This window comes from Tribolium castaneum, chromosome 1 (genome assembly GCF_031307605.1).
Source record: "Tribolium castaneum strain GA2 chromosome 1, icTriCast1.1, whole genome shotgun sequence".
Taxonomy (NCBI): domain Eukaryota; kingdom Metazoa; phylum Arthropoda; class Insecta; order Coleoptera; family Tenebrionidae; genus Tribolium; species Tribolium castaneum.
In genome coordinates this window covers 26,613,306-26,641,233 of record NC_087394.1, presented here as the reverse complement: position 1 = coordinate 26,641,233, position 27,928 = coordinate 26,613,306, and the positions used below count along the sequence as shown (strand labels likewise).

The 27,928-nt window shown below is 36.3% G+C and overlaps 1 protein-coding gene across 4 annotated transcripts in view; it reads left to right on the top strand.

Moving 5' to 3' along the window:
• LOC652944 (homeobox protein araucan) overlaps window positions 1–23,466 on the top strand; it is a 79,663-nt gene extending 56,197 nt beyond the window's left edge. For all 4 annotated transcript variants that reach the window (XM_008194178.3, XM_008194186.3, XM_008194183.3 and 1 more), the window contains exons 4-7: window positions 5,556–5,869; window positions 8,492–9,068; window positions 20,293–20,369; window positions 22,972–23,466. In XM_008194178.3, coding sequence (XP_008192400.1) covers window positions 5,556–5,869; window positions 8,492–9,068; window positions 20,293–20,332 — 931 coding nt within the window. In that variant the 3' untranslated portion in view covers window positions 20,333–20,369; window positions 22,972–23,466. The remainder of the gene's footprint in view (window positions 1–5,555; window positions 5,870–8,491; window positions 9,069–20,292; window positions 20,370–22,971) is intronic.
• Window positions 23,467–27,928: the final 4,462 nt, after the last annotated feature.

Sequence of the window (27,928 nt, the reverse complement as noted above, 5' to 3'; positions counted from 1 at the left end):
CAAAAAGTGCCCCCTGGGCACTAATGTGCTAATGGTCATTTTTCTGTTGGACGTCAAACTTTCTTTTAATCAAATTCGAGCTACTTTTTACTAATTACTAACGTAAAACTCAATCTAATGGTCTGTATCTCAAAAATTAACAATCACACTGAAATCAGCGTTTGAAATTGCTTTGCTTCTTCCTGTACACATGTGAGTTTTTTCCAGATTTTTCCTAGAATAATAATTAAGGCGCTGTTTTTTTATTATTTAGTTACATTTTTCAGCTCACATTTTCACATTAGATAATCGTAATAAAATTTTATAAATTCACTATTTATTTAAGTTTTTGCAAAGTAAATGGGAACTTAATCTAATTAAACACTGTGTATTATCAATATATGTAATACTAGGGAAACGTAAAATTACTCGCAAATTAGAATTTGGTAACATTTATTAATGCAAGCTACAAACAGTAAAGCTAGCGACATTTTTCTCAGTTTTTTCAATTTTCTCAAAACAGAATTCAGGCATCGTTTGTTTCAGAATATTATTAAAAATAATTTAAGAAATATTTAACTTTGAAAAAAATTCTGAAAAAATATACACGCACAGAGAAGAAAATAAAAGGTTGTTGCAACAAACACTTTGAGAAAAAATAAGAAACCTTTAACGACTCACCTTGTATTATTATGAATTTAGGATTTTGCGTAAAATTTCATCAGACAAAAAAAAATGAGTACATGTAAAATGAAATTATACTGTAGTTTTTCCTCTTTTGTAAACTGTTTTTCACTATTTCTTAAAGAGGAAAATTAAAAAGAGAGAAACACTGTAATTATTGGAAGAAAATTTCCAGATTATCTCTTTTCCGAAATATCAAAATCAGTTTAATTTTTTAAGTAAAACGAAAGCGTAACAATCCATTTATGAGCATCATAAACTAACATGTAGGTACAGTCACAATCAAAAAGAATGACACTCCCATTCAGGCTACATAGCAAAAATCCGACTAAAATCTTTTAGGTCGTAAATTTTAACAAACACGTTAGTTTGCAAACTGCCCACTTAGTTTACACAATATCCAGTTAGTATATAAACGAGCTAAACGTACAGATTAACCGCATCACATCAAAAAGATGCTGCGGTTTCAGGGGTGTTATTCTTTTTGATCGTGACTGTACATTTTTTTCAAGTAATTCTTTTTTCAGATTAGTTTTGATATTGCTAATAACAAATGGTATAGCTATTTTTTTTTCTGTAATCGTCTGAAGGAAGAATTTTGTTGTTTTACGGACTTTTTTGAACCTGAAATCGTCCGTAAAGTCGGTTGCAAAATATTTAAACAAAATTTGAGAAATTATACTATTTCAAAAAAAATGCAGTGTGTGATTTAGCACTTTTTTACACTCATATTTTTTCCTCATATATCGACTTGAAACCAATTCGATTTGGCAGCACAATCTGTATACGGAATTGTTTTAAAAAAATTCGTATTATTCTTGAGTGCAGCTGTCATTTTTGAAAGATCTTTTTAGTTGTTGTTTGGTCGAATTTAAAGAAATGGGAAACAGTGACAAGGACACTGATCCTCAATAAACAGAATTCTTTAGACAGAATTACTGTCGGTTTTTGTCTGTATTCTCTTTGATTTTCCGTTTTTGTAGTTTATTTAGGACGTCTTTCACTTGTATATTGTTCATTAATGCCTTGTAAGTGACATCTAGGCAATTAAATGACATGTGTTTTGCAATAAAAGAAGTAATGTTGAAACAAGTAAAAAAGCACAATATTTCTGTGTAAAATTTAATCATTTGCGCGAACAACGTTAATAATATTTTAATTGTCCATAACTCATAACCAGCATTAATAAAAATAGTTAGTTGACGTTAAGAGAACGTAAAATAAACTCCGATGTAATTAAGGATAATTAGTACTTACTGGAGTTTTTTATATTTTTTTAAATATCTTGTTAACCTTTCAGCGTTCATTATATTGTGTAGAAAGTTAAAGGTATAGCCGGTTTAGCGCTGGATTTAGATTTTCGCTCGATCAGGAGAATAAAAAATTTCGTTAGGAAAAGCCGGGTTGCGTTTCATTGTATAACATTTTTTGTACAAATTTAATTTTTTGTCCCCCTGTAACTTCCGTCCACTTCCGCAGGTGGCCATCGACTTTGTAATCTTGTATCACTTGGAAATAAATTGGAGTTGTCGTGACTGCTTTGGTGTCATTGCTAGAATAATGGCAGAATGATTGCGTTGAGCGTGAGGGTACGCTGTTGCATGTACTAACTGCGTCCACATTTCTCCCATTCAAACCGCGATCGACCAAAGATAACGAGCGATATATCAACGTAATGCGCGCTCTTCCTGTTGGCCGTGCTAACTGTTGTCGCGGACTAATCCCCGGAATAATTGCACGTCGCCTCCGGAGCCACCGGACTCCCTTTTCCTATCGATCTATCGAAGTTGCACTGTATTTTTTTCGTATATTTTTATACGGGTTGGGGCAGCTTCCCATTTTCGGTGTATAGTTCAACCTAAACACTGGGCACCGTGTGTCAGTGCCCGGCGTCCCGTCCGTCGGAATGGCTTCAAGACAAAATGGCTGAAGAGGGAGCGCTATTGATTGGCGCGCTGTTGCGGCGTCGCGGCGCAGGTGGCGGCTGCCATCGCAATGCACCATTTGTATTTATAGTCGATAAAATCGGTTCCGCTCATTTCCCGATTCACGCTCCAACTCGTTCGCACGCGGCTACAAACCAGTTTGCGGTCTCACTTGCCAACTACAAACAATGCCTTCGAATAATTGGCCAAATATGTATCAGCCGACACAACAGCGCCTAGCGGACGGCCAGATTCATGATACCACGATCAAACTGATCCACAAGATTCGAAAGAAATCGCGAAAACCCGTCAAATTGTCGGGCTTCTAACTTTGCTTTTAGAAACTAGGAGTTCCTTTTTTGCAGTCGAATGAAGTGTATTATTTTCACACCCGTTCAAAAAAGTTCATGAAAATGGCATTTTCTTCATTGACACCTTAATAAAGTTAAAGGAAAGGTTTCTCCACAAAATAGTTCTGAGAGTACTACTGACTGCGCCAATTAAAATTATAGAAAACAAGTCTCAACAGTTGAATGATCTTTTGACGGCTCAAAATTTTTTAGACGACTCTTTAATTTTATTCAAGGAATTAGATATCCTATAAATTAGGTCTTGAAGATTAGTTTTCTTGAAAGAATCAGTCAAATTTTGGATAAAACGCAGGATGATAATCAAAGGTTGAAAAGGTAAATTTGCAAACGCGTTGTGTTGTGGATAATGCAGCATTTTTGATAAGGGGGAATCGAATAATCCAGAGTCTATCTGTAGGTAGTTACAGTGTTTTGAAAAAAAGTGTGCAATTCCTCAATAATCTACCGAAATTCTAGTAAATTCTAATAATCGATATCTACTACTTACCTGGTACTTAATACCAGATTAATTCAAATACACTCAAGTTGTCAGCAAAGTAAGTCCAGTTATTATTCTAATAGTTTTATCAAAAAAATAGCAGAAAAAAAGTTAAGTTTTGTATGCGAGTGGTAAATTCTAATAACAAGCGGGGGATACAAAAAAATACATCCTTTTCAACAAAAATATAATTTGACATTACATAGTGGGTACTGCCATTACAAAATAAGTCATTACACTACAGCACTCTGCAACAATTTTTTTTAAGTTTATACCATTTTAAGACAAAAAATAGGTTTTTCAAAATGTTCTGTGCAAAAAATACGTAAAAAAATTGTCGCCTGAACCAAATTATGAGTGGTAGAAGAAAAAGTTCGATTTAAAAAGGTAATTTGGGTTTCTGGATTTAACTAAAAGGTTCGATACTTATATCAAGAAATTCGGCTTATTGATGTTCGACTGTTCGATATCAAGGATAAAGAATTATTCGCGTTATCAAAAAATTCGAGGTATTGAAGGTTCGACTGTAATGCAAAAATAATTTCTGTTATTCCAAATTATTTCTGATAGTTCTAAGCAATTAAAAGTAATTTTCATTTCAAGTAGTTTGTTATAATTCGGTTTATTGAAGTTCAATTGTTTCAGTTATTAGGATCAAGAATTATTCGAGTTATCGAGGTTCAACTTAATAAGATTTACTGTAATTCAAAAATAATTTCAGTAATTCCAAATTATTTCTGATAATTCCAGAACGAATTACAGGATTTATTGAAAGTTTTCCATCAGTAGATAATTTTAGAAAAAAATCAGAAATACACAAATATGTATTTCTGAGTATCTGTATTTCTACTTATACCAGGTCCGGCGATCTTATCGCGCATCCAAGAAAATCACGACTTCAGTGAAAAAAATTCTAAAAATTTTACACACCTGACTGTACATTGATAAGGAACACTCTCAATTTTTATTAATTTGTTTTGTTAGTAAATGAAGTTGTAGCAGTTTTGTGAGTTTTTGGACATTCACCGTTAACTTGAGTTTTTACACTAAGACCCGCCTTACATTAGATTTTAATTACAATCACATTTTAATTCGAGATCAACTTGAAATTGTCCATTCATTTTAAAAGGCAACTTAATTCGAATTAGTTCAATAACGAATTAAATCTTAATTTAATCACAATTACAAATTTTTACTTGGTTGGTTAAAAAATCGGTCTTTTTTATTTAAAAACAAACCAGGTGACTGATTTATTAGAAGATGGTAAACTTTGCCAACAAAGGAATCACTTACCGGTACCCCACCTTTTTGAAACCCCTTATCTACAGTCTCGGAATAAAATTGGCAAAAACTGATGTCTGCCTGCATTCAAATATCAAAATATAAAAGTGCGTTTAATTCAAAAGCTGATTGGTATTTATTTTCGATAATATCGTAAAATTTAGAATTTGATTTTTTAATCGAAAATCACTTTTTAATTTTTGTGTTTGCATAAGTGAAAAATTACCAAAATTGAGGGAGATACCTGACAGTATTTTTCATTTGTAAAATAACAGACTTTCAAGCCGAATCAAATTTTGTGTGACAAACGTCGAATCGATTCCGGGTTTTTCCGGTGAAAATGCGTGTATAGCGTCATGTGAGGCAAAACTCCGGGAGTTGAGCGATGTTATTGATAAGTAATATCCCGGAGTCGGTCGTTCCCTGACAATCGCATTGAATCTTAGGGTTGCAACAGGGCGGCCACGCGTCTCAATCGCTCGCTCAGCTCGAATGTAGTATCAATAATGTCTCAGAATCTCGGCGACTTTATTTTCCCCGTTTTATCGACATTGGTGGCCGCCTTTCCCTTGTCTATCGGGAAAAAGTATCGAACTTAATAGGGGTGAAACCACTCTAGGCGTAATCAAATCCCGGCGTGGGGGACGACTGCGAGGGTGCACCGCCACTACATCAGTCTGACAGCTCGGCACAAAAAACTCGTCGACGAGCAAATCGAACGCGAGATTTATTATCGATTTTTACCGGCAATTAATTGATTTGCAAGGAGTACATATTAATAAAAGGGCGCCTGTTTTGCATAAACACGGCAATTATTGGGCTTATTTATGGTTTTAGGTACGGTGCCGGGTACGATCTGGCGGCGAGGAGGAAGAACGCCACGAGAGAGTCGACGGCCACCCTCAAAGCCTGGCTCAACGAGCACAAGAAAAATCCATATCCGACCAAAGGCGAGAAGATCATGCTTGCGATTATCACCAAGATGACGCTGACGCAAGTCTCGACGTGGTTTGCGAACGCGCGACGAAGGCTCAAAAAGGAGAACAAAATGACGTGGGAGCCCAAGAATAAAACGGACGATGACGACGACGCTTTAGTCTCCGACAGCGACGACAAGGAGAAAGATGAAGAGGACAAACGGGACGACACAGGTGAGTGATTCGCACGGACTCGAAAAATACAGACTGAAGTTAGAAGCATTAAATGTTCTGAAAATGATAGATTTATCTAAAATACGCCAATACCTAAAAAAATCACTTAAAAAATTTGAACAATATCAAAGTACCAAATGGCAGCGTAAAAATTTTCTATCGTTTATACTATTATTTTATTATACTCGAGTTCAAATAATTATGTTTGCCTCGGTCATAAAACTTGGAACACCCTGTAGGTACAGTCATAACCCGTTGGGCTCTTTCGGATGAAAATATCTTTAACATGGCGGATTTTCCGGTTATGCCAAAAATCGCAATCACCTTTCTTATTTTAAATAGAAAGATATGGTTTTTACTGCATGTTCAAAATTGGAAATAGGTTTACAAACTTGAAAATCTTAATGTTTGGTCTCCTCCTACAAGCTATAAGTTAATTTAATCTTGTATTAGCATTCCCTATACCTTACTGTAACAATGTTTTATTTCTTTCACATTGCCGGAAATTTCTCACTACAGCCACAGACAGGGCCGAGCCAAGCCAATTGAGCGCCCGTGTCCAGGTCCCAAATATAGCGCCCGTTACTATGATTAAAATAGTATTTATATTTACTAAGTTAAATAATAAAACGAAGCAGATGTGTTTATTTTTAAAATATCTTGAAATAGAATATTTATATAAAAATAAAACTATTCGTAACAACAATATTGTAATATTTTTAAATGTATAGGTACATTTTTTTTTAAATATAATTCATCTAGTTCATTTCCACTGCAATAACAGAAAGTTAGGAAGATTATTACGAGTAAATCGATTTTGGGACATTGTCGTTCTTAGATATTTTTTAATAGTTTTTAATTCTGAAAAGATCTGCTCTCCACAAGCAGAAAGTGGAGAAGAAAGTGAAGGGCAACAGTAATAATAATAATACATAGTGGAAAATGCTGATACTGATTGAAACCTGATAACACTAAACAAAAAACGTGAATTTTAGAATAATTTTCAGAATTTGTTACTGGATTGTCCTCATTTCCATAACCAAATTGCTTTGTTTTTTTCTTGGCTTCAGAATTTTGTCGACTAACTGAATGTTTGAAAAACGTTTTTGTTTAATTTTGAAAAACGTCTAAACAAGTTGTTAAGTTTATGGTTTGATCTTTTACTCAAACATATTTTAAATAAACAAATGGAATGGCATACCAAAAAACTAGTGGAGATACGCATTTGTAACTAGAGTTGATTGAACGCTGAAAAAATTACACATGGATCTTTTGTCTGTCTCTTTTCATTTTTCTGATTTTTTTTTCGATTTAAAACTTTTGTATTCGCTTACATTTACTCTTGCAATGTGTTGAGAACAAATTTGGCGATTAGTGGTAATTATTATTCATTTTACTCCATTTTCGTCATGAAACAAAACGGCGAGATCTGACAATAATTAAAAGATATGACACAGACGAAGAGATTGACATAAATTTAGCTATGATAGAACTAAAACGTAAATGCAGCTGAAGCTGTTTAAAAGCGCTCGAAAAAAAATTCTGAGAAAAACCAGAGATTTGGCTCTAAATTCTTTAAACGAAAAGATAAACAACCTAAACTGACTAAATATTTTCCTGTTACCAATTAGTTCATTGTTCATAGTTTATTATTGCTTTGTTCTATTAATTACGTAATAAACAATAAAAAATAAAAAATTAGGATTTGTTATCTTTTCTTTTGAAATTCGAAAACACCATAGAAAAAATCTAAACCTTCTGTTTCAGTTAAGTCAAAAAGAATTTCAAAATTTTTAAACAACAAAGTTTCGAAGTCAAAGATGTAAATTCAAAAATTTTCAAAAAACCCTGCATATGTTTTTCGAAAACAACTAAATTTGGGTATAGAGGCTGATAAAACTGTTTTTAAAATAACTCGAGTAAAAAAATGCAGCAAAAAACATAGCATTCGATTTAAAATAAGAAAGTTGATAATGACTTCCGGTATAACCGGAAGTGCCGCCATGTTAACAATATTTTATTGACCAGGTCCTAACGGATTATGGTTGTTCACAAATTTTGATTTTTAACGAAAAAATGTGATCACTTTTTTGTTGATACGTAAATTATATAAAATCTGAGTGAAGGTGTACGATTAGCGAGGGGCTTCCTGAGTTTGTTTTCCTATTTTTACTTGTTACATTTTTCCGGCCGTGCTTTTCTCTGGAACAAGTTTCCAAGCGATGCATGAAAAACAAAAGATTTTAATCTTCCGCTACCCTTTCGGCCGTAATCTCCTCGTTCTCTTTTGTTCCAACAAAATGTGTAATTTTAGTACAAACCATCACCTTTTAACGTAAACGCTGATATGATGATGGTTGTAAACGGCCCCCTTAATCGCCCCCCATAAACCGACCACAATTTAATTTGCTCCCGAATAAAGCGCAACTCTGGCAACTTATTGCATCTTCACCGTCCGTTAAATATGCCCCCGACTTTTGCGCCCTCTTCTTCCTTACCCTCTTCCATTTAATCGGATCAACAGTTAATGTGCGTGGTGCCCCCGTCTCCCAAACCCTTAATTGCAGCAGCGTTTCGCTCTTTAATTTCAATTAACGTTTCGATACCCATTCCAATTTCCAGACATGCACGGCCGGATAAAATCGGAACGAAACGGCAAAGATTTAGACGACGACGACATGAACGACGACGACCGAAAGGACGATTTGTTGGGCAACAACATGCACCACATCCTCGGCAACACCTTCGGCCTCAAGCCGGAGATGAAGACGTCGGACTGCGGCGTGCCGCTGCCGCCCTCCAAGCCGAAGATTTGGTCGCTGGCGGACACCGCCGCCTGCAAGACGCCGCCGCCCCCGCCGCCGCAGCAGCAGCAGTGGCTGGGGAGCAACGGCTTCGCCTTGCCGAGCTCGAGGTACGCGGGGAGCGGCTTCTTGCCTAGTCACTGTCAGCAGGGGTTTCCCGAAGTGCAGACGGACACGCCGCCCCAGACGCCGCCCAGCATGAAGCTGCCCAGTGTGGCGGGGAATCTGCCCTGCATCGGCACGGCGGCGGCCACGGCGGCGAATAGCGGATACTCGCAGTCGGGGTTCTTGGGCGGCTTCGGCCGGCTGCAGTCGCCCCATCGGCCGCCGCCGCCGCAAGCACAGATGACCGCCCCCACGACGGACAGTGCTGCCTTCAAACCCTTCTACAAAAGGTGAGGCACTGCGATTGCTTTTACAGAAATTTATATTAAGTATTCAAATGGTCCGTGTTGTTTAAATGGTCGGTGAAAGTCATAAAAGCTCAGTTAGATTTATGTGAAATAAACAATAAAATTAAGATTTCCGTTATGGTTTGATTTTTCTCACGATTTTAATTTTAAGTTTAATTTTATATTATTCTATTCTAAACTACTATTACTATTAAAAATAAAAAAGTAAAAATTTACTATTACTTTTAAAAAAAGTAGGTAGGTATTTTAAATATTGCCGCTCGTTAAAAAATACTATTTCTATTGTAGGAACGTTTTCTTTGCACACATTAAATTTTTATAATGATTACCCCAAACCGCAAGGACCCTTCAAGCTAATCACTCTGGCAAGCTTATTGTGTGATTTATTGCAAATAGGCTGTAGTCTTTTAGACAAACCGATACGTGTCGTAAATAATTTCGGGTCACCCTTGACAAAACATTTTGTTGTGAGGATTGTTTATCTTAAACACCATTATCTGTTGTAAAACGTTATGATGTACAAAGAAAATGTTGCTACAATACGTCTATTTTTTATATAAATTTGTTTAAAATTTTTAATGGTACCAAATTTATTCGCCGACAAAAACTCACTATATCTGAGAAAGTATAAAGATTCGGATAAAGAAAGTTGAGTTATTTTTAACTATATAATTCACACAGTATACATTATAACTGTTTCATGTTTTTTACAACAAATACTTATTTATTTTGTTTTATTTCATATTTTATGTACAAAAATAACATTTTTTTTAATTTATCGCTTATAGCAAAGCAAACCTCGGATACAAAAACTGATTTTGATGCATTTTATTTTACACGCACCGATACGTATCGTAAATATTTTCGGGTCACCTTGTCAAAACATCTTTTTGTGAGGGTTGCTTATCTTAAACACCATTATATGTTGTAAAACTTTATGGTGTACAAAGAATACTTGTACAATACTTCTATTTTTTATAAATTTGTTTAAAATTTTTAATGGTATCAAATTTATTTGCCGACAAAAGATCACTATATCTGAGAAAGTATAAAGATTCGGATAAAGAAGGTTGAGTTATTTTTAACTATATAATTCACACAGTATACATTATAACTGTTTCATGTTTTTTACAACAAATACTTATTTATTTTGTTTTATTTCATATTTTATGTACAAAAATAACATTTTTTTTAATTTATCGCTTATAGCAAAGCAAACCTCGGATACAAAAACTGATTTTGATGCATTTTATTTTACACGCACCGATACGTATCGTAAATATTTTCGGGTCACCTTGTTACCTAAGTAACACAAGTTGGTGCCAGCCGGCTCTGGGTGTTGGGCGTGGGTGATCACAAAGAACTATAAACCGAAGTTATTGGGCGCCACTAGTTGTATAACCCCAACTAGAGGGGGAAAAAAAAAGAAAGGAAAGAAAAAGGGGTTTCCCCGAAATTAAATTTTAATGGATTAAAATATTATATAACAAAGGTTTAAAAAATGTAGGAAATTAAAAATTATTAAAGAAATAAAAAATACTATTCTATCTACGCTGGACAAGTAGACAGGAGAAAAGTGATTCTCTTATACCGATCACGTGCTCGGAATATTGTTCTTTGTCGGCCGCAAACTCATAGATCTATGTTTTGTGACTGATATCGATAAGCGCAAAATTAATAACCGAATCTACCAACCGATATGTCCAGAGACGATTTACAACGAAATTATATATATTAAATTACAAAATGAGATCAGCAATATTACCTTTGATCGTGAGGCGATCAAACAAAAAAATTGGAAGAAAGAGAACACACGAGACAGCAAAAAGGCTCGAGGTTAGGGGGGTTCCGGCGCATCCGTAATTAACAAAGGCTTGCCTGACCGTCTTTTCGATGAGGGGCTCCCTCAGAGGTAGCTGTTGACCTCGCAGATGGCGGGTTTGGTGATAACGGCGAAGGACCACGTCCGGAACGAGAGATGATGGGATGTTAGGTCCCCTCGAAGGTTTTACTCCCCCCAATTTGAAGCCTTTAAATCGAAATACACACTGAACCAAGAAAACAAAGAAAAGGGCTCATCAGAATCAATTCGGTACCTTTGATGTTGGGCGGCTTCCTCGTGTTAGCAAAAGAATTTTGTCCTGCGAATCCGACTATTCGGCTACGGCGATGGTGCGAGCATTTACCACGAAAATCTTAGTGAAGCTGCACTCACAACGAATCACTCCATACGATACTTAAATTTTCACACTCGATGACCGCAAATCTCCACAATAATGTGAGATGATCTAAAATCTGATCACTCGAGATGACTCCCACAACGGAGCTAGGACAAAAGTGCTAGAACGATTTCCGTTCGGAGTTTTAAAGAACGAGACTCAGAAAAAAAGTGAAACGGAAACGAAAATTTAAAATTTACGCGCTAAACAGAAGATAAGAGGAAAACTAGGGAGTTTAGAAAGGTAACTAAGATTGACAATTACAGGTTAGATTCAAATTCAAAACAGATAAGAAAATGTAAACAATGACATGGGCAATTAAACTAAGGCCCCCATAGCCCACATGGGAACCCCTAGGGCAGGCAAAAGGAAATAAGGAGGCTATCCGGCCCTAACGGATAGCATTTCCGACGATTTTCCCAACTAAGTTATCAAGGTACCAACCTACGGTTTTAACCAGAAACATTTTCAGGACAGTGGGCACTAAAAGGCTGCGACATTCAAGTTTGCCCACAACCGAATGCGGGACGCACCGAGCCACATATAAGGAAGAAAAAAAACATTTCTTTGTAAGGTTGACAAAAAAAGCGGACATCACCGAAGGAACAGGAACATTGACGCTCCGACGTCAGCCGTTCACTCTGACGCCGTTAAGGGCATTAAAATTACACCCTGACCCGCCCTTCTAAGTCAGGGTGGATTTTCCAAACGTAACAACCCCCCCTTACCAAAAAAAAAATGGACCCACACCAGGAAGAATTTAGTCGTCACCGCGGTTCAGTTTCAAATCTTTAACATGCCACGACCCAAGGTTTTTCCTTGATTCAAAATCCAGTAGTTCATACACATTGGACGTAACTCGACGGTGTACGATACATTTGACGAACTTCGGGGCGAGTCCGGCCGCAAAATTATCACCCGCTTTCGACAAAACATAATTCCGCTTCCAGACGACTTGACCTTTCTCTAACGATAGGGGGCGAGTCCGTAAATTATAACGCCTAGCACTATGAGCGTACGCTTGATCTAACCGCATTTTTACTATATCGCATAGCTGTTGCAATTCCTTTACGTGACAAGCTAAACTATCTCTCCCCGCAAAATCTATGACATCACCCTTTTCATTAGTTTGGAAGATTTTATGGAGCTTTCCCGATAAAAACAGTTCTCTACCAAAGTTTAAATAAGCTGGACTATACCCCGTGACCTCATGTACCGCAGTTCGTAACGCAAAACCGACCTTACTTAAATTTGCGTCCCATTCTTGGTGCGTAGAGTCTTTTAGATAACACCTAATTGCAGTTTTGGCGACTCGGTTGATCCTTTCGCTAGGATTGGCTTGCGGATGATAGTTTGGATTAAACGTTATATTGGACTCATAAGACGCAACCATGTCTTTAACCTTTTTACTTACGTACTGCTTCCCATTGTCACATATAATTAAATTTGGGACTCCATATACCAAAAACAAAGTTTTCCAGGTGATATGCGACTTCTTTACTCGTTGCCGATTTTAATGCGAACAGAAGTACATATTTGGTAAAGCAATCAGCTACAATCAAAATAAACCGATTTCCCTTTTTGGATCGGGGAAAAGGACCCATAAGGTCCGTACATACTAATTCCCACGGTTGCGAGACTTCTCTTCTACCCATCTTCCCGTATGGGGGGCGTTGTTCGGGTTTCTGGCTCTGACAGACCTCACATCGACGAACGTATCGAGCAATATCTGCATCCATTTTAGGCCAATAATATAAAGCAGCAACGCGTTTTTTCGTTTTGAAATACCCCAAATGACCTGCAGTTGGTTCATCATGTTGCTCTATCAAAACGGCTTCGCGACACGATTTTGGGACAACTAGCTTCCACTCGCTATCCGGATTAGACGAGCATGGTCCAGAACGAGCTAATTTATAAAGTTTTTCGTTTCTAACACACCACTTGGGATATTCATTGGGAGAAGAAGTGACTTTTCGTATTAAGTCTTTGTACCAGTCGTCCTGGTCCGCCCGAGAAACATCAATGTATTCAACCGCCCGCGATAAAGCATCTGGCACCACATGGGATTTCCCTTTTCGATGAATAATGTCGAACTCGTAACCTTGTAACCTTAACGACCAACGAGCTAATCTACCTGAAGGATTTTGGAGTTTATGGAGCCACAGTAAAGAGAAGTGATCGGTTATCACACTAAACTTAGTCCCCTCAATATAGGGCCGAAATTTTTCTATTCCCCACAATACCGCGAGACATTCGAGCTCCGTTGTTGAGAACCGAGACTCACCGTGGGTCAGAGACCGACTAGCGTAAGCTATGACTTTCTCGCCGTCCGAAAAATTCTGACTAAGGACACAACCTAACCCGACTTGTGACGCGTCACATTGAAGAATAAACGGCAAGGAGAAATCTGGACACGCCAGGATCGGCGCAGTTACGAGACACTGTTTAATTTTGCAAAAAGCCTCCTCTGCTTCTTTTGACCAGACGAACTTTTGCGATTTACGAGTAAGTTTGGCCAAAGGGGATAATATAGTCGAAAAATCTTTAATGAACCGCCTATACCATGAAGCAAGCCCTATAAATCGCCGCACTTCTCGGACATTTTTGGGGGTGGGATAATCGACCATACACTCCACCTTCGACAGGTCCGTCCGAAGACCATTTTCGTCCACAACATATCCCAGATACTTAAGTTGGGGTTTTAAAAATTCGCATTTTTCCTGATTTAGTGTCAAACCCGCCCCTGAAAGTCGATCTAGAACTTTTTTCACTACTTCACAGTGAGTGGCGAAATCCGGAGTGGCGATTATCACATCATCTAAATAAACGAAAACCATAGGTTCTAAATCTGCTCCCAGGACCTGGTCGACAAACCTTTGCCAGGTGGCAGGGGCGTTATTCAAACCAAACGGCATACGACGGAACTGAAAGAGCCCCTTACCCGGTACAGTAAACGCGGTTATTTCCTTACTTGACTCCTCCAGCTCAATCTGCCAATATGCACTCTTTATGTCAATTGACGAGAGATACTTTGCATTGCGTAACCGATCCAAGATAGTGTTGATGTAGGGAAGTGGATAGGCATCGCGTTTGGTAATCTGATTGACCTTCCGAAAATCTATACAGAACCGATACTCGTTATTTGGCTTCTTCACCATCACAACTGGTGAAGACCACGCCGACCGCGACGGTTCAATTACGCCTAGAGTAAGCATTTTATCCACTTCCTCATTAATTTTCTCCTGAATGAACGGCGACACGGGATAGTACCGCTGTTTAATCGGTTGGTGATCACCCACGGTGATTTTGTGTTGTATGCCTCGTGCACACCCTAGCTCCGACCCCATTCTTTCAAAGAACTGTCCTATCATTTCTTTAAACTTTAACAACCCTTGTTCCGAAACCTTTTTATCAGCGATTGCTGATATGTGATCCGGTATTTGTCTCGAGCCGAAACAATAACGATTAGTCCGAAAACAAGGGATAATATCCATGTCCTTCCAAAAGTCAATTCCCAAGATGAGATCACTCTCTAAATTGGCCACCACCAATACCTTAATTAACTTCACGCGGTCGTTCAAAACAATTGGCAAATTGGCCGACCCCATAACCTTGCAACATTCCCCATTTGCAACCCTAACTGAAACACTACTTGGTGGTTCTAAAACTACACCGGATGAGCTTACTTTAGCCCACCCACTACAACCTAATACCGTTTGAGTGGCTCCCGAATCCAACAACGCAGAGAACTTAATTCCGTGTATCGATACGTCTAAATAGGGTCGCGGATCCCCCGTCTGCTTTGCGAAAAGCGCTTCAATCTTGGCCTTTTTAAATTCGGTACGAATAAGGTTAAGCCACTCCTGCCATGAATTATCCGCCGTTGCTCCCGTTACTGCTGAGATCGTGGTCCGGCTTTTCCACGATCCCCGTCCGCGTTTCCCGAACTGCAAGAGCACTGACTTTTTACCACATCTTTCTTCCCACATCGATAGCAAAACCTTTGTCTTCGCGGCTTTTTACATCCGGAAAAGTAGTGTCCCCGCTCGTTACAGTTCCAACAGACACTCTCGATCGGCTCAAGTTTAATGTCTGGCTCCGAAGTTCCGGGACCTGCAAGGTCTGGCTCTAATAAATTTACCTGATTTATTGCCGGACGAGTGACAGAAGCATATTGCTTAGAAACTTCCAGCTTTTTGCAAAGTTCTAAGAGGTGCTGGACGCTCGTTACATCGCTCAGCCCGAGACCGCGGATATAATATGGGGAAATATTCCGACGCAATACTTTTAGTTTCTCTTCCTCGGTAGGTTTTGTGGGGAGACGATTAAATAAATTCACCATGCAAGCGAAATAGTTGCCCACGCGTTCAGACGAGCTTTGAACCCGTGATCGGATCTCGCCCCATAAATCCGTTTCGTAATCGAAGGGCAAAAACTCCGCCCGCAACCGTTGCACAAAATCCGTCCATGTCGAAATTTCCGCCCGAACCGACCGGTACCAAATGAGGGCGCTACCTCCCAACAAATCTATAATTGAGTCGGTCAGTTGGGCCTCGGTACAGGAGCGTGCCACTCGGTACTCCTCCACCCGTTCAATAAACGCATTCACGCTTAGTCCGTCCTTCTCTCCGGTAAAAGTGATGCCCCATTTATAAACCGGTACTGGTGGTTGTGGATGACTACGAACCTGAACCGGCAAACCCTGGGCGCCCTCCACTATTGGGGATGGCAAACTTCCCATCGCTACAGAAGGGTCGGCACTCGAGAGTTTTAAGTTCAGGGACATGTCTATGTCATCCAATTCCTGAAGGATGTTGGCGATAGCGTTTTCGACAGCTTCGTCAGGTGTTTCCGAGCTAAGAGACTGCTGCACCCGAATTACCCGACCGTACAGATGGCGTAACTTGCTTTCAAAAACTCGGTAGTCATTACTATTTTTTTGCAAGCGCGCTACGGCTTCCAACGAATGCTTTAATTCAACCACTTTCGTGTTGACAATTCTTAATTCATCCACCCTATCTAACTTTACGCTACTATCTAAGACGAGTTCCCCGAATGACTCGGTACGCAGCAGCTCAGACAATTTCCTCCGCAACGAGCTCAATGTTTCTGCCCTAACATCGGAAAAACCCCTTACTAATAGCTCATATCTTAATTCATCACGACCTAACCGATGTGGATCCATCTTTTAACAGTAATAACGACCAGAACGGCCAACCCGAATATTTCTAACTCAACGACAAATTCCCACACAATTCAGAAAACGTGGCCCCACGTTGGGCGCCAAAATATGTTACCTAAGTAACACAAGTTGGTGCCAGCCGGCTCTGGGTGTTGGGCGTGGGTGATCACAAAGAACTATAAACCGAAGTTATTGGGCGCCACTAGTTGTATAACCCCAACTAGAGGGGGAAAAAAAAAGAAAGGAAAGAAAAAGGGGTTTCCCCGAAATTAAATTTTAATGGATTAAAATATTATATAACAAAGGTTTAAAAAATGTAGGAAATTAAAAATTATTAAAGAAATAAAAAATACTATTCTATCTACGCTGGACAAGTAGACAGGAGAAAAGTGATTCTCTTATACCGATCACGTGCTCGGAATATTGTTCTTTGTCGGCCGCAAACTCATAGATCTATGTTTTGTGACTGATATCGATAAGCGCAAAATTAATAACCGAATCTACCAACCGATATGTCCAGAGACGATTTACAACGAAATTATATATATTAAATTACAAAATGAGATCAGCAATATTACCTTTGATCGTGAGGCGATCAAACAAAAAAATTGGAAGAAAGAGAACACACGAGACAGCAAAAAGGCTCGAGGTTAGGGGGGTTCCGGCGCATCCGTAATTAACAAAGGCTTGCCTGACCGTCTTTTCGATGAGGGGCTCCCTCAGAGGTAGCTGTTGACCTCGCAGATGGCGGGTTTGGTGATAACGGCGAAGGACCACGTCCGGAACGAGAGATGATGGGATGTTAGGTCCCCTCGAAGGTTTTACTCCCCCCAATTTGAAGCCTTTAAATCGAAATACACACTGAACCAAGAAAACAAAGAAAAGGGCTCATCAGAATCAATTCGGTACCTTTGATGTTGGGCGGCTTCCTCGTGTTAGCAAAAGAATTTTGTCCTGCGAATCCGACTATTCGGCTACGGCGATGGTGCGAGCATTTACCACGAAAATCTTAGTGAAGCTGCACTCACAACGAATCACTCCATACGATACTTAAATTTTCACACTCGATGACCGCAAATCTCCACAATAATGTGAGATGATCTAAAATCTGATCACTCGAGATGACTCCCACAACGGAGCTAGGACAAAAGTGCTAGAACGATTTCCGTTCGGAGTTTTAAAGAACGAGACTCAGAAAAAAAGTGAAACGGAAACGAAAATTTAAAATTTACGCGCTAAACAGAAGATAAGAGGAAAACTAGGGAGTTTAGAAAGGTAACTAAGATTGACAATTACAGGTTAGATTCAAATTCAAAACAGATAAGAAAATGTAAACAATGACATGGGCAATTAAACTAAGGCCCCCATAGCCCACATGGGAACCCCTAGGGCAGGCAAAAGGAAATAAGGAGGCTATCCGGCCCTAACGGATAGCATTTCCGACGATTTTCCCAACTAAGTTATCAAGGTACCAACCTACGGTTTTAACCAGAAACATTTTCAGGACAGTGGGCACTAAAAGGCTGCGACATTCAAGTTTGCCCACAACCGAATGCGGGACGCACCGAGCCACATATAAGGAAGAAAAAAAACATTTCTTTGTAAGGTTGACAAAAAAAGCGGACATCACCGAAGGAACAGGAACATTGACGCTCCGACGTCAGCCGTTCACTCTGACGCCGTTAAGGGCATTAAAATTACACCCTGACCCGCCCTTCTAAGTCAGGGTGGATTTTCCAAACGTAACAACCTTGTCAAAACATCTTTTTGTGAGGGTTGCTTATCTTAAACACCATTATATGTTGTAAAACTTTATGGTGTACAAAGAATACTTGTACAATACTTCTATTTTTTATAAATTTGTTTAAAATTTTTAATGGTATCAAATTTATTTGCCGACAAAAGATCACTATATCTGAGAAAGTATAAAGATTCGGATAAAGAAGGTTGAGTTATTTTTAACTATATAATTCACACAGTATACATTATAACTGTTTCATGTTTTTTACAACAAATACTTATTTATTTTGTTTTATTTCATATTTTATGTATAAAAATAACATTTTTTTTAATTTATCGATACCGATACGTATCGTAAATATTTTCGGGTCACCTTGTCAAAACATCTTTTTGTGAGGGTTGCTTATCTTAAACACCATTATATGTTGTAAAACTTTATGGTGTACAAAGAATACTTGTACAATACTTCTATTTTTTATAAATTTGTTTAAAATTTTTAATGGTATCAAATTTATTTGCCGACAAAAGATCACTATATCTGAGAAAGTATAAAGATTCGGATAAAGAAAGTTGAGTTATTTTTAACTATATAATTCACACAGTATACATTATAACTGTTTCATGTTTTTTTACAGCAAATACTTATTTATTTCGTTTTATTTAATATTTTATGTATAAAAGTAATGGAAGTGCATTTAAACTTTTACACTGAATTAAAAAAATTCTTTTACGTAAAATTTGAAATACCCTGTAGGTATATCTAAATGAGAAAACTTAATCGACTTTTTTAACTTTCCAAATAGTTTTAAAGTTACTAAGTGCATCAGTTGAATTTTTTTAGTGTTAGCACAGATCCAGTGAAATTTTAGACGACAAAAAGATAATAATATAAAATAACAATATAATTGAATTTGTAAAACGAAGTGAAGACGCAAATTTACACGACTGTTTTTGCATACATACAGGGCGATTTAGGAGAAATAATTACCAAATTCTGAATGCACCACCAATACGTTTCTGTAACTTCTGTAACTTTGTGACTCTTTTTAAAAAATACAGTTTTGGTACACGATGCCTATCATTTTCATTCTCTCTGAACTGACCTTAAAGGCCGTCAAGTGACAAATTAGAGTGGTTAATCTGACTGTGCGATGACACTTGCGATACCCAAAAGTGTTATTCAATTAAGATGGAATAAAGCAGCTGAAAGTGAGTTCAAATATCGTGCCTTTCCATCATCAATCATCGTCTCTCTGTATTTTTCCCGAAGCTATAACACGGAAGTTACAGCAAGAGGAACTAATTGTTGCTATAGTAAATAATGACTCAATTAATTAAGACACGAATTCATTGTTTTATATCTGAGATTGAAGTGCTGGTTTGGTATAGAATAATGTTTAGACACGAGTTAATTAATTTCCAGTTTGTTTTCTTTTCACAGCAGATTACTTTCAAAGATTAGTGATAAAAAATGAAGATTAATGCAGGTTTTAAATTTTTAATCGAAGTTTACGGTACTAAAAATCGTACAGTTATTTTGCCTAGAACCTGATAATCCGAGATAATCTCTCGTTAACACACAATTTTAAAAAGTGGAAATACGCATAGTGCGGATTCTTTCGAGGTGTAAGTGTTTTTTAGAACCGACTTTGATAGATTATTACTTTCACGTTGTAAATGCTCTTATGTGTATATTACGAATTCCGATAGTCTGAGGCAAAAATTCAGGCCGTTTCAGGGGCTTGGGAAAAGCTACAACATATTAGAAATAGTTTGAGGGGAAAAAAGTGGCGATATCATCACATTCTTCGGCCGGTTTTAAAGGAATAGTTGTCTTGAGGGAATTTCGCGATGCAAGGACAAGGACAAACTTTTTCTTTGGGTCGCAGTAGGACGGACAGTGCTTAATTCATGACGTTCATTTTTGGCTTGGAGTGAAAATTGCGCCCCTCCATGCGTATCAATTAACCCGGTTCGAAGTCGAGATAAATCGATGGGTCCATTCCCATAAAATTATGGCGGATGTCGTTATCTGTCCGTATTCTAATCGAATTTTTTGTTGCAGCTCCCAAAGCATGAACGGAGGGTTCGTGTCGCCGGTGTGAGCCGCTCCCAGCTGGACCCCATCGACCCATCCGCTAGGTGAGTGTAGTGTGCCCACGCTCGACTATAGTGAATGAGGAATGCCCGTACTCGCTATCGCCACCTTCTTGACATTGACAAATGATACGAGATTCTGATCAGTGAATGGCCCTCGCACAGACCACTAACTAGTCGCAACTTACTCAATCGGACAAACCTGTCCTCTCTGCTGGGATCCATTGTCTCAAAATCGATACACACCCTGACATAATAACTTGAATTATTGATTACAAAATTTTAAGTTTTTGGACCCCAGACCCTAATCGGGTGCGACTTTGGCCAACACGTTGAGTTGAAAAATATTATAAAATCTGTCATCAACACCTCACAGACTTGAACCAATTGACCACAAAGATAAGTAATAATGAAAACAATTTTACTGTTTTTATCAGTATTTTAAAACATTTCGAATTTGCGCCAACGGATCGCAATTTTGAAAAGTCTTGAAATTCGATAATAATTTCGGTAAAAAACACTTTTAACAATTCACCTTCTGGAATCAACCTCTAGGTAAAGCAAAAAGTGCATAAAGAGAGATAAAACAAATCATTATTTAAATGACTTCTAGACATTGGGATAAATCTTTTTTTTTCTAAAGCATATTTCTTTATTAATTCTTTTGAGTAGATAAAACAGCACTTTAACTGCAACGGTTGATAAAATGTTTTAAATTTATTTTAAACAACTAAATTCACAAATTCCAACATATTAATTTGAAGCATTAACGGATTAATAATAACTTTTTCTCTTAAACTTGCAGTCTTACTATTGAAAAAAATGTTGTATAATACACGACGATAAAGATTGTCTATATCCACTCGTGAAATAACTTTACTCATCACATTTGAACTTACCCTTTTCACTCGTAGACGAACAATTTCTTTATAGTTTTTTATAATAAGTAACTATAAACACTTAGTTTTCTTTGATTTACAAAACCGAGTCCAGCTACTTTTTTTGAAAAGTACAGTGGAACTCGGTTATAACGAACCCGGTCTTTAATGAATGCTTGGGTATAACGAAAAAAATTGAAAGTCTTGCTTTAAAGTCCCATATTTCAGTAACCAAGTGGTTTGGTTTTAACGAACAAACGATCCTCGCTTACAACGAACAATAAGTAAATAAATAGAATATTTGCCATATTATCTTATGTACATATACCTATGTAGGTAATTATGTATGTTTCTTAAAAAAATGGATTAATACCTGTATCTATTTCAAACTTTAGAACTCATTTAACTTAAAAATGAAATATAACAAACAATCGGTTAGTATGATCAAATTCTGAAGTCCTTTGGGTGTTCGTTATAACCGAGTTCTACTGTATGTTAATTTGGGAAGACCTTTTTTGTAAATAAGTAAAAGTATAAAATTTTGGTTTTTCTTTTCTCAAAATTTTTATTTAAAGCTACATGATCAAAATTTTTATTTAAAGCTACATGATCACTGACTGATTAAGTGGCCATCTTCAGTGGTCGAAATGTAGCCTCCAAAAAATTTTTTTGAGACACGAGGACTAATTATTTTGTGCTTTTACCTATAATACCAGGTGCTTAAAAACAGGCGCACCAACTCAATGCTGTGTGTTACAGAAATATTTACACATAAAGGTAAAAACGTAAAAGAATCTATCTATTAAATTACAAATTTTAAATAAATATGGCAACGTTGCCTACAATTGGTGATCGCAACAGAATTTGATCAACAGTAAAAATTAATGATTTTTGAAACGGTGTCCTAGGAAATAATACACAAAGTTGGCTCATCTACAAATTTTGATTTGTAAAAAAAATTGCTTAAAAGTCTGAAAGTAGATTTAAAAATAATCACTCATTATTGTGTTACGGAACGATTACTTAGTGCGCAATAAAAAAAATTAAAACTGAAGATGTTAAAAAATAAGTTTGAAGCGTCATATTTTTTAAAATAAAACAAGGATTTTTTTTAAAGATTTTTCCCGTAATCTATCACAATTCACAATTTTTTTGTCGGTTATTCGAAGTTAAATTTGATCAAATCCAATTTACACGTAGTTCCATGTTATTTCTATTTTATTTCCGATATTACTGAAAAGATCTTACATGAGGCTAATATGGATACAGCTGATTCTAAAAAAGTGTCTTTGTTCACTGCTACAGAGAAAAAAATTCCTTTTTCGTTTTCGAATTTAAAAAATCCATTTGTGATCAGCAAAAAGTGGAGATTCCTTTAGTTTATTTTTTTTAACTTTTTATTATGACGATGTTTTTTTTTCAAAAATACAAGCAGGTAGAAAGAAACAAAAACGTTACATGTTGACGCAAATTTAATTGAGATTCTATGTCCTACAAGACTTTTTCCCTTTTTTATAAAGTTAGGAAGATAACAGAAAAACTAAAAAAATACTGCGCCATCTGTCGACTTAGAAACACATTAAAACATGTTCTCCTTTAATCTTAATGTCAAACTATTTCAACGATTATTCCTATAAATTTATGCTATAAATCCTGGAAAATGTAATTAGTAATTTTTCGGATTGAATGGATGTGAATGATGTGAGAATTTGATTCGATTCTGTGCTAATTTTAGATCCCGTTTTAAATGATTGTGTCTTTTGTTGCAGATGGATGGTCGCCGGAGGGCCCCCGTCACCAGAACCAATGGGCAAAGTGCAACAAATACAAATAGTGTGGGTGTGGAGCCCGTGTTAAGCGATTGCAATCTGTTGTATATTTGTGTAAAAGCATTTATTTATATCTGTGATAAAGAACAAAATGTCTACCAAGTGGCGTTGACGTTTTTCGGCAATGGGACTTGTAGTTTCTTGAAAATAGAAGCGAGCACTTACGTTTGTAACTTGTTGTGTATCATCACAAGTCAAGCTAGTTGTATTTCAGGATTCACCTATTTTATTGTTACGTTCTTTTAAATAATTAGAAAATTGTTGTGTATATTAAAAGTACCATATCATGGATTTATTATTAAACTAACATTTATTTTGTTGGCTCCTAGCCGCAAATTGTACATTATTTTATCTGTTTGTAAATAGATCAGTGTGTATAGAAGGATATTATAATTATAATTGTCTTGATTAAAATATTAACAGAGACTATCTTAACACGACTTTTATTCCCAAACCCCAGTCCCCAGTTCAATAAATCGAGCTTTACAATCCTCAACTATTAATAGCCAACACATGGGCGTGCAAGTGACACTCGAGGGCACACTTCGACACTAATGTATATTAATGACCAGCCTTCGCATCATTAAAACCGTCTTCAACTAATAGCACACATTTTAGGAACTTTTCTCCATGTTATTCAACCTCTCTTGCGCAACAAGTCTATTTTTAATTTAATTCAACCGAATCGAGGCAGGTGGTGCATGGTGTAGCAAAAAAGAAAGCGAAAGCCAGAAATGTGATCCAGACTCTTTCTTTCTTGTACAAACAAGATAAATTATCAGCGACGGCCGTTTATCGTCGATCAATAATATAAATTGGCCAAATGCGATTATATATTTTAATTGTGCGGACAAGTGGTAATATTAATGAGGCTCCAGGAGAGGAGGTCGTCCCACACGCGCTCCAGGTAGAACGGCCGACTTTCGAGGGACTACTCCGATTTCATTGTTCGCTTTTAAACGTTTGACGTTTATTATTGATATGGATAACAAGGAGTCGACGACCCACTGGATTAGCTAGAGGCGAGTTGTACTAGTTGAGGTGCAACGCGGGGTGAATTAGGAGAAATGAGGGGTCTAAATAACAGCGACAGGGAGGGCGTAATTAGAAAATATGGCCCAATTTAACAGCAAAAATTTTGGCAGACAATACAAAAAATGGGGTTCTGGGAACATTTTTAAGAATTCTAGTTTTTAATAGGTTGTTTTTTCTAATATTTTTCTACATTTAAAGATTTTTTTAATAAACTGCTTCAAATCGGCATGAAATTTTTTGAATTTTTTAATAATTATAAACTCTAATACTACGTCTGATTGACTAATCATGTGTTCAAAGTGACCTGATTAGATGCTCAGATTCACGACCTAATTGCAAATTAACTTTAAACAGTGAATTCAACTTTAATTCAGTTCTTTATAAATCAGTCCTTAATCTTGTAGTTAAATTCAGTTCAAATGATAACGTCGAAATCGCATACGGTTTAGGTTTTCTTCAATTTTAACAAAGATTCCTTAGTTCATTTTAATTTCGAAAAAATTCATATTATCTTTTATCTTTCGAGCTGAATTAAACAAAACCGAGAAGAAAACCACGTCACGTTTGAAGAGTAAAACCTACTAAATTTGTTTTTCTAAAATTTCGAAAAAAAAATAAAAAAGCATCTTTCAATTGCAAAGTTACAAAATTTAGTCTAACTTTGAAACATAATATGGATCAAAATGAAGCTGGAGAAACACGATTAGGTCGGATTTTATATCAAACGCATTGGCAACTTTAAAAAAACACCTACTATATCTAGGATCTAGTATCTAGATATCTAGATCTAGAAAACTAATAAAATATGTGAAACGTTCTGAAAAGTAGTGAAAAACGTTTTTTGCGAATACATACAATTGATGGCTAATTCAAGTTATTTAAATTTAAAGTTTAGTCAAATTTTAAGACTAAGTTGTTTTAGATTTTTTAACCTGACAAATTCTGTCAGGGATTTCTGCGAAGTTAGTTTGAGATTTTATGAAGAAGATGTGTTTAGTGTTTAGTTTTAGAGAGAGTTTAAGAGAGGCGATTTTGAAGACACGATTTCTGATTTTCGAAGCAATTATCTTTAAGGAAATTTTGAAAAGAATACCCTGTACTGAGATAAAATAAAGATATTTTCTTCATTTTGTGTTAAAACATAAAGTAGGTGAAATAACTTGACAAAGCTTTTAATTTGTCTCATACACGAAGATATTGATTTTTGATGAGAATAGATTTTGAGTTCTTTTTATTCTACTACTTAAACTTGTGAAATTAACAGATATGAAGTATTTTTTCTTCCATGTTATATATTTGATATTAATAGAGCCTTTTTCTAAAAAAGTTCCTCCAAGACCTTTTCCTGAAAATACAAAAGTTATTCTTACTTAACTTAGAAAAATGTTCTTAAAATAAGAGTTTATAATTTTTAAGTACAATAGCAGATGATAAGAATATTTTATCAACAGAATACAGCAAAAAATTTAAATTGAAATAAGAGGTAACATTTATTGTTATCAATGGTTTTATAATACGTATTCTTCTTCTAGGTTTTTTAAATTGTGTTGTTTTTTATAAAATCTTTATGTAAAAAAACATTTTTGGTGTATCAGAAATAGGTGTGTCAACTTTACCATGTAATAAAACTCATCAAGTACAACTTTTCTATATAACATTTTGCAAAATTCTTATTTATTATTTTCAGTTTTCCTTCTTTCTTTTGTGTAAACGAGCCAGTCAGTGTTCAATAATTTGTTTGTATTGTAGCGTTTTCTTTATACACCATTAAATTTTTATTATAATTATCCCAAACCGCAAAGACATTTCAAGCTAATTACTCAAGCAAGCTTATTGTGTGATTTATTGCGGTCAGGTATCGTAAATATTTTTGGGTCACCCTTCTAAAAACATCTTATTGTCAGGGTTGCTTACCTTAAACACCATTATCTGTTGTAAAACTTTATGGTGTACAAAGAAACGTTGCTATAATATTCATAGCAACAATTTTGATTGCTGTTTTAAGTTGTTTAAATTGTCATCCGTTTCTATCACAACGAAAATAATTCGGTACTTTTATTTTTGTACCCATAGGCGGGTACAAGTTTTAATATGTTATATTTTCCAAATTTTAAGTAAATTGTCGAAACTTTTATAGAAAAATTACAAATAAAAAAAAGGTTTATTTCTTGAGCCTTGTAAGCTATTAAAATTAAGACACGTATTCTAATACAACCTGTATAGGTACGAGCCAGTACGTAATCACGATTTTTTAACCTGTTTTTTGCCATAAATCTTCGAAAACTATAAATTATCTGGAAATAATCTAAATTCAAAATGGTTTTCAACCAGAGTAATTTCCTTATACATTTTTCTTGTAAAGGCAGGACTTAATACCGTTTGTAAATTAATATTGTTATTATTAAAGAAATCCAGGATCACTGAGCTTTAAATTAAACTAAACTTATAACATCAACAGATGTGAGATGAATATCTCTTATATTTCTTATTTAACTTATTTAAGCTTTTTCAAGGCAAAAAAAGACAATATGTTTCCTGGAATTAACAATTAAAAAATTACATTTTTTTCGCAAAACCATATGATTGAAAAGTTTTTTCATTTTTTTAGTTTTATAAAATTGTAATATGAGTTTTTTAATTTAAATTTTTGTAATAAATTGTTTTTTAGAGAATGGAATGGTGTCGTATCGCGTATCTAATGTGTGTATTAAGAAATCGTGCGGCTTGATCGAATCAGGCGTGTGTGATTAAGGTGTCGAGAAATAAACATGTCCAGAAAGACATCCATAAAGCATAATAAATGCTAAATGGCCTAAACAGTAAATTTACAAAAGATAAAGGTAGATACATCTGTAGATAACCGTGACAAAGGTTATAGTTAGTCAAACAATAAGGTAGTCAGTTTGGAGAACGTCATAAATAACCCGGCAAGTGGCGGGGTGGACGTTGGAGAGCCCCCCGTTGAACAGTGGCGGCGGAACCCCATGCAGATAGGCCTCGTGACACCGCTGTTAAACGTACTTCGAAAACAACCATAACTGATTACGATCTCACTCGACTTTCTCCAGTTACACCGGTCACAAATTTAAATATGTTAATTTTCAAGTATTCGGATGAAATTTATAGTAATGTGTTTGTGGGGGTTGGCGAGGGCACGACGCGATTGAAATGGGGTGTCGACACGACTCTGTCATATTTAACACGGAAAGCTTAATCTCGGATTTATTTTTACCTCTCTCTTGTGTCACACGCTACTTTGTTGCCACTCCATAATAACTTTTATCAAACCAATTCGAATAAAATTGCCCTTAAACCGGAGCTTTCGTGACAACGAATACCGCAACTATAAATCACCACATATTTAAATGACACTACTCATTTTTCCACTTGATAACTCCACTACAATTACCCTCAACAAACTTTACACACCGCAAACTGAATTAATCATCGCCTAGAACTAAAACCACTCACCCAATAATTTCTTTCGACTGCCTGGACAGAACACACCGTTGTCAACCCTTAAGTATTCCATGAACTTATTTTCCTCCTTCACTTTCCTCCTCGTTTTATTTCCTAGAGAAGAAATAACGTTACTTTTATGGAATATTTTGGAGGTGGAAAAAAGTTGTTGAAAAAGGTCATTTATTTCTCTACTATAACACTAGAGGAAAGCTTCTTTCCTGCCTTGGTAAACAAGTAGCTATTTATTATTTCCTATGTCATTCTTCATACTAAGACAAGCAATACTTAAATGAAATCCTAAATGTTGTTGTGTGTAAACTGCTATTAATAGTAAAACCAAAAATTTATGTTGTTTCTCAGCCACACTTGGGCGCCAACTTTTTCAATTTTCAATGGGTCA